At 33.6% G+C, this 7,864-nt stretch overlaps 1 protein-coding gene across 1 annotated transcript; it reads left to right on the plus strand.

Moving 5' to 3' along the window:
• The first annotated feature begins 285 nt into the window (after positions 1-285).
• Positions 286-3,611, plus strand: LOC137817355 (vesicle-associated protein 4-1). Its single transcript, XM_068620643.1, has 7 exons — positions 286-896; positions 983-1,053; positions 1,230-1,311; positions 1,412-1,530; positions 2,850-2,927; positions 3,008-3,127; positions 3,222-3,611. The coding sequence occupies exons 1-7, from the start codon at positions 686-688 to the stop codon at positions 3,279-3,281; spliced, it is 741 nt and encodes a 246-aa protein (XP_068476744.1). The 5' UTR covers positions 286-685; the 3' UTR covers positions 3,282-3,611.
• The last annotated feature ends 4,253 nt before the right edge of the window (positions 3,612-7,864 follow it).

Here is a 7,864-nt window from a genome sequence, read left to right on the forward strand (position 1 = left end):
TTAATCATTTTAACCTTTTTATTATACAAAAAAAACACCTTAAAAAATATTTTTTTATACTTCAAATAACTCACTCTTTCACATTAGATGCTGATTAAAACCATCCCATGTTTTAGGGAATAAAAGTATAATTGTACCTATTTTTCTTTTTAATTTTTGGATGAGCTAAATATTTATTATGTTATTAATTGAAGTGGGTAATAATGACTTTGATTTGAAAAAGAAAATATGAACAATAATGTTGGAAGGAATCTATTTAATGCTTAAAATCTATAGGGAGACTAGTTTGTTGAGAATATTAAGAAAAAGAGAAAACATTGCTTGCAAGCATAATATCATAGTTGTAGTGTAAAATAACATAAAAAATTAAATAACTAGTTGGTAGTACTTTTTCTTAATTATGATACACTAGTTAATTTTGAAATTTGCTTTTTTTTAAACAAAAGAAAAACAAAATAATAAGTGAGGAAGAGCGTGTGCATTAAATAAAACGCTACCTGAAGGACACGTTGCGAGTGCAGGAGCGTGGGCATAAAGTCGTTGACAGTGGAAAACAAACTCTCACACTCTTCCCTTCTGCGTTTTCTTCTGCAACATTCCAATCCAATCCGTAACAACAAAACGCTGCGTTTTCTGTTCAATCGCAATTCCTCGCCGCTACCTCCGCCGCTCACTGGTGAGTTCTATGGCCATCTCCGGCCGCCAAAACCCGAGCTCCGACGCGCGGCTCTTCAAGCTCTGTCCCTTCTGGAGTTCGCGAAACGGTTTGTTGTCTTCGAACCATTCCGAAGCGAACGTGCAAAGGTCCTCCAAAACGGTGTCGTCCGTGGCCAGGTCGCTACTTCCTCCGCGACGGAGACTCCGTCTCGATCCTTCCAGTTACCTCTACTTTCCATGTAAAGTCATTTCAATTTTGATTTCGGTTTCTTTGTTTATTTCTCAATTAGTTTATTGTTGTGCTGAAATTTCGTTTGTTTTAAAGATGAACCGGGGAAGCAGGTGAGGACCGCGGTTCGGTTGAAAAACACGAGCAAGTCTCATGTTGCTTTCAAGGTGCGTATGTACGTGTGTTGGTGGAGTTTGAATATGAAATTGTTTATCATTCCATGCACACCGTCTGGTTGAAACGTGTTACTATATTTGAATGTTGGCGATATGTTAGGGAAAAATAATTTATCTGCTCGTTGTCGTGATTGACTTTTATGGTGGTTTCACTTTTGTTGGTTCAGTTTCAAACTACGGCGCCAAAAAGTTGTTACATGCGGCCTCCTGGTGGGATTCTTGCTCCTGGGGAAAGTTTGATTGCAACTGGTGATTTTTTTAATATGCAAAATGCTTTTCGATTCACGTTGTTAGTTTTTTTTTTTTGCCTTATGTTAATGTTTCTTTCCTAATTTGGTTGCTCACTCAGTGTTTAAGTTTGTGGAGCAACCTGAAAACAATGAGAAGTTGTCGGATCAGAAGCACAGGGTAAAGTTCAAAATCATGAGTCTCAAAGTGAAAGAAGGGGTGGACTATGTACCTGAGCTGGTATGTCTGGTACCTTATGTTATATTGAATCTCCTATTGATGAGATGAGAGACCATTAGGGGGAAAGAAAGAGAGAAGAGTTGCTTCTAAAATTGTACTTTCTGATTATTCTGTTGGGTGAATTAGATGTGAAATTTACTTGGTAAGGAAAAAGTCTCCTTTAATTTTCTGACAGATCTCAACAGCCTCTCCCCCAGTTGCCTCCTAACTTGTACTTTCTGATTATTCTGTTTGGAGAATTAGATGTGAAATTAACTACGTAAGGAATACATCTACTTTAATTTTCTGACATACCTCACCATAGTCGGTTAACGTTTTGCTAGAGACAACACGTTAACACGAATCCATTTATGGGGTTTGAATATCTGTCTGGAGTGTAGGTGTTGTGGCCTGGCTAAGAAGAGAATTAAATTCACTGAGAAGAAAAATATTAACTAGGTTTATATTATTTGCAGCTTAAAAGAATTCAGAAAGATATATTACCTATATAGTCGACTTGCCCAAAACTTAAGCCTTTTCTCCTTAAAGTCATATGGGGAAAATGGATTGTTTGTTTGTGGTAATAATTGACACAGGATTTGGGTTACATGGTAATACCAGCATGCTTATTAGAATTGGGCCAATTGGAAGCCATACATGATATTTGGGAAATTTAGAGAACTCATAGTGCGCAGGCATTTCAAGACTCTGTTTAATGGAATGTCCTTAAAATAGTAGACAAAACTTTCGATCATAGTGAAGAGTTTAGATAATTGGATTTGCAAGCTAGGTAGAGCATATGTGTAGATGTATTTACTATCGTCAACTGCTTGGTCTTTGGAGTAAATCTGATCTTGTATTGGATGAATTGAACAATTCACTACTTAGTTTATCATGAATGATCATATTAATTATCTTTTTAGGGTGAAGGTAATCTAAAAGTGAAAAGTATAGGCACATAATAAGAGTAGGAGAAATGATGAGACTGCACATAAATTCCAGAGTTGAGTAAATATGCAGGCAAGAAAACTGAACTTAAACTTCTGAATAGAATTCTTTCTAGAAAGTGGATCAAGTCTAATTAAACCTCAGGAAACTTTGTACGTCTCTCTTATATACTATAATTTGGTCATTATGGATCTCCTACATTTATCTTTTCAACTTTGTTTTAAATGATTATAGTTTGTTTCATTTATTCATGATTTTATAGTTTGTTTCATTTATTCATGATTTTATAGTTTGTTTCATTTATTTATGCTTTTAGCAAATGATTTCAAGGTTATTTGTTAATGATAAAATAAATAAATAAATAACTTGACCTTTGGGCTTCTGTGACGCAGTTTGATGAACAAAAGGATCTAGTGACAGTGGAACGAATATTGAGGGTTGTGTTTATAGATCCAGAACGGCAAAGTCCAGTAAGTCTAACTTCTCTGCAAATTGTCCTAGCACAAGTATACTGGATTAATGTGCAAAAATAACAGTCTGGTGATTTTAGGCTTTGGAAAAACTGAGAAGACAGTTGGCTGAAGCCGATGCTGCAGTTGAAGCTCGGAAGAAGCCTCCGGCAGAGGCAGGTCCTCGTGTTGTTGCTGAAGGGCTTGTAATTGATGAATGGGTAAGCATCATGTTGACAATGAATTATTCATTTCCATGTTTTTTTAATGTATTTTTTATTATTTACATCCCAAATTGCCTTCTGATGTCTATAGAAAGAGAGAAGGGAGAAGTATCTGGCCCGGCAACAAGTTCAAGCAGTAGATTCAGTGTAAACGCAATTTGTTCATCCAGCTAATAGTTTTCTTCAGGGAAACACGATCAAGATATCATTGCTATGCTATTGTTGCCATCAACCTTGGATGCGCATCAAAAGAACTCGGTTGGGGGAATTGGTTGGCATCCTATTGGTAGTTCGAGAACGCAATCTGGTGGAAAGATTCGTTGTAGAACTGTCAAAATTATTGTTCTTTGGAGGAACAGTCCGATTTGTACATAGTAGAGTTTGCTTGTTTGTATAATAAATGCAATTCCTCACTGCCATCTGCTTGTGAAATAATCTTGAAATAACAGATCATTCATAATAAAATCTTATTTTTTGTGCATCTGTCATGATTATACAGAGATCATCGACGAACAGTGTGCTGAAAATAGATCAGCATTGAACGATAGTCTGCTTGGTCAAGATTTTCATCATCATTTCTTTGTACAAACGTAGTTTAATTTCTCTAAACATATGCTATTCATTGAAACCACTGCAACATGTAAACTCCTGCAGACAATGCGTCTTTGGAACATTTATTGCAACATGTGGGTTTGGAAATGCGTCTTTTGGAACATTTATTGCATTTGTGTTGTAGCGTGTGGAACAAACTATATGCTATGTTTCAGACACAATAAAATAGGCCACAATTTCAATTTTTTTCTGCAATGTTATCCGAAAATAGAACACGTCATGTACATAATATATAAAGCCTGACAATGGAGCTGGACAAGATAATAAGCAGAAAATTACATAACTAATTATTACCGAGTTTCATATATCATCCTGCATAAGAAAATTCTGTGAACCAAATATTTGGTATGAGCTGCTTTGAACAATGTCAGGCCACACCTGGTGCTCTTGAATGTATTCCACAATGGAAAACTAACAATTCCTTCTTAGCAGGGTGGTCTGTCACAGTGCAGAGCTTTTCAAGTTTTCCCCTCTAGGACACTCAGTAACCAAACCTGTTACGTGTAATGCAACCATCACATCTGCTCCAAGATTGTCCACCTTGGTCATCAATGCTCCATTTAGGCTGACTTCCGAACAAACTGATGTAGGCCTACTCAAAGTTGCCTGTTAGCAAGCAATATTTCACTCAACTGTTAAAAGCACTGTAAAATCATTTTTTTTTCAGATAGGAAACGTTTTAAATTGTTGCATTATTCATTCCCTTGGAAAAAGTTAAATTTTCTTTTATAGAACTTGAAGAAAATCTTCCAAACTTGATTAGTCACGTGGTTGGTTTCAAAGAATGGATGAGTTTGATGCAACTTGTTTTGATGATGAAAAGAACAGAGCAACTTCCTAAACCGATGAAACCTCTTTTTGGCATTTATTTATTAGGTGGGGCAGGGGTCTCCCACTCCCACTTGTTGTGTGAGGTGATGAAATCGGATTGAAAATCCTGCATGTCAACATCTGTTTTGAATTTACCACTACTTTCATTCAGGTTTACCTTATGCTTAAGTCGTATACATGATGTAATCAATCTTTTGCCACCTAAATTCACGAGCTTAGCCAAAACAACCACAACAAACAAGAAAAGCACATAAAAAGCCCAAAGGATAGCGCCGCAAAAGTAGCTACTCAATTATTTTCTTCTTTCTCTTTTCCCCCATTTTTCTTAAAAGTTTGACTCATAATTTCTTGCCAAAAAATAAACCATTCCAATAAATTCTATAGCACACTTTTTTATTAATTAAATTTTATTACAAACTATACTATTCAATACACATCATTAAATAAAAAGTGAATCCCATTAAAATTTGTAATTTTAATAAATTTTAATCAATAATACAAAATATTTTCAAAAATATACTAAAATATGTTGGTGATATTTCAATCTATCGAAAAGACTGAGCGGGAAAGAGAGTCACTCTGCAAAAATTATATCATATAATTTTTTTAAGTAAAATCTGATAATCCAGAAGGGTTCCAACAATACTTTCCAAAAGAGGCTGGTAATATAGTAGTTTGCTTTCTTCTTTGACAAAGCAATCATCCAAACAAATAATAGATAGTAATCCAAACAAAAAACTATTATTATTATTATTATTATTATTATTATTATTATTATTATTATTATTGTGCTAAAGGGTATTTTTGGATTACACTCTGGTATGAATTAAACTTAAAAATAACTGATTTTCGAAGAATTAACATTAAAAAATAGATTGGAATTTTACAATGAAACTTTTTGGGTAAGATTACAATAATGTTTTATGTGGGTTTAAGATTATTTTTATTTAATCATAAGGTAAATTTATTTTAGACCATAAATACAAGTATGCTTCTAACATCAATTTTTTCGCTGTTTTTAAATCCTACTTTTTCACTATAAATTTTCTTTTCTTTTCTTGAAATTAGCTAAACATACTCAATTACTGACCCAAAACTAGTTGTTTAGTTGTTTTGAAAGTTATCTGTCTTATAAAAGAAGCAGCGGCAAACTTCAAAGTCAACTTCTAAGCTATATTTTGAGAGGTCAACTGCTAAGTTGAACACATAAATAAAAATGTTAAGCCCAACACATGATGTTTGTAAATTATAATTTGAAGGAAAAATAAAAAGGAAAAGCATAAAAGCAAAATGTAACCTGGAATGTGGTAGCAGGTTCTAGAGAGTTGGGTATGACCTTGGACCACAAAGTAAATCCTTCCTACATTTCTATATTTCCTTCTCGTATTCCATATTTTTTGAAATATTAAATTGTTTATTTTATTTTATAATAAAATTTTATTTTAAATTTTTTATTTTAAATTATAAAATTGTAATATAAAATTTGTATTTTAAATCCAAAACATAACTATAATTCAAAATATAAATTTTAGTTTCTATTTTAAATTAATTCAGAATACAATATAATTTAAAATATATCATATAATCCAGAATATAACTATAATTTAAAATATAAATTATGGCTTCTATTTAAATTAATTTAGAATACAATACAATTCAAAATATATTATAGTATATTGTATTTTGAATTCAAAATATAATGTAGTTCTAGTTAGAAGAGGTTTAATCAAGAAAAAAAAATATTTTTTTAGATAAACAATTATTAACACTATTGTATTTCGAATTTTAGAATCTGAAATATAAATTTTGTATTCTGAAATTCAAATTTTGTATTACAAATTTTAGAATATAGAATATAAAGTCTATTAACTTGTATTTTAAATTATACAATTTGAAATACATTTTTTTTTTCTTAGACAATGAAGGTCTCCGACGGTGGTGTTGACGTTGGAGGTGATGTGATGATGGAAGTAGGGGCTACTACAATGATAGCGCGGGAGGTGGGGAGCTCCGATGGTGGAAGTTGGAGGTGGGGATTGTTGCGACTAAGAAGGGGAGAGAGGTGCTCAATGGAGAAAATAAAAAAGAGGATAAAATTATTTTTTCACTTCTTATGGAGGTGCTGCAAGAAGAAGGTATGGGGTGTAGAAATTTTTTTTCTTAATCTATGGGATGAACAAAGTGTTAAGCCCGAGGGCCTCATCATAAGCCTTTGACATTTTCCTGCACCATCCAAAATTACTATTTGAATTATAGAGTTTGAAATGTATTTTCAAATCTAAAAAATAACTTTCAAATTCTACAATAAAAATGTAATTATAAATTTTGGAATATATTTTTAAATTCAAAAACTTACTTTCAAATCTTATAATTTGAAATATAAATTTATTAAAAGTAAACTGAATTTTTCACAAAAACAAAGGAGAAAACGCCTACTACTTCTGTCTAACGGTTTAGTGGCTCAACTTGAACGGCTTTCCAGCCCATGTAGTCCCAGTAGTCCACGTGGAAGGCCAGCAACACCACCGACACTACCAACTGGAAGTTACCCTTCCCCAATCATGACAACATCAGGTCCAACACTGGTGACGTTAACTCGTTAACTCGTTCGAGTTTACATTCTCACTCACCTTAGGCAAGTTAACTCGATGACAAACTCATTTGGAGTAAACTTGATAGACTCGTGGTAAACTCGGTTGAACTCATAAGTCTTTCTCCGAGTTGGCGAGTCTAGAGGGGTTTTCGTTTTAACCCAAAACAATGTCCTAATGGAAAATCAAATAAACTCACCTCTTTCTTTAGCGTTATTGAGGTTTATTGAGGTTCGTTCTCGCTTTCTTGGTTGCCTTTGTTGTGGTCGCTCGCCTCTTCTATGATCGTGTTGTTGTGGCGTATGTGGTCTTGCGGTGATCATGCTCATCTGGTGCGGTGGTGGTGTTCGTATGAGTTGCGATTTGCAGTGGTGTCGTTCATCTAAGTTGCGATCTGCGATGGTGATTTGATATCAGGTTAGAGAAAACGTGGTGTTGTTGCTGCTCTGTTTTGTTTGTTGCTTTGCTTCAAAGTTTTCTTTTTAAGTGGGAATAAAGGTCCATCTACAATTTTATGTTTAAGAGACAACATGGTGCAACACATACACTTTTAGTTTTTTTTTTAATTGGGGGGAATTTGATTGGGGAAAAGTTTTTTTTTTTAATTGGGGTGCATCAGATTAGGGGAAACATGGTGCATTTTTTTTTAATTTGGCATATTGGAGCAATACATATATACAGATTATGAACATTATTAATT

The sequence above is a fragment of the Phaseolus vulgaris genome, unplaced genomic scaffold (genome assembly GCF_000499845.2).
Source record: "Phaseolus vulgaris cultivar G19833 unplaced genomic scaffold, P. vulgaris v2.0 scaffold_33, whole genome shotgun sequence".
Taxonomy (NCBI): Eukaryota; Viridiplantae; Streptophyta; class Magnoliopsida; order Fabales; family Fabaceae; genus Phaseolus; species Phaseolus vulgaris.

Excerpts from the sequence above, each read along its gene's own strand:
- LOC137817355 (XM_068620643.1), top strand. The coding sequence starts at position 686 with ATGGCCATCTCCGGCCGCCAAAACCCGAGCTCCGACGCGCGGCTCTTC. Across the intron at positions 1,312-1,411 it reads GGAAAGTTTGATTGCAACTG|TGTTTAAGTTTGTGGAGCAA; the intron begins GTGATTTTTTTA and ends TTGCTCACTCAG. Across the intron at positions 2,928-3,007 it reads ATCCAGAACGGCAAAGTCCA|GCTTTGGAAAAACTGAGAAG; the intron begins GTAAGTCTAACT and ends TGGTGATTTTAG.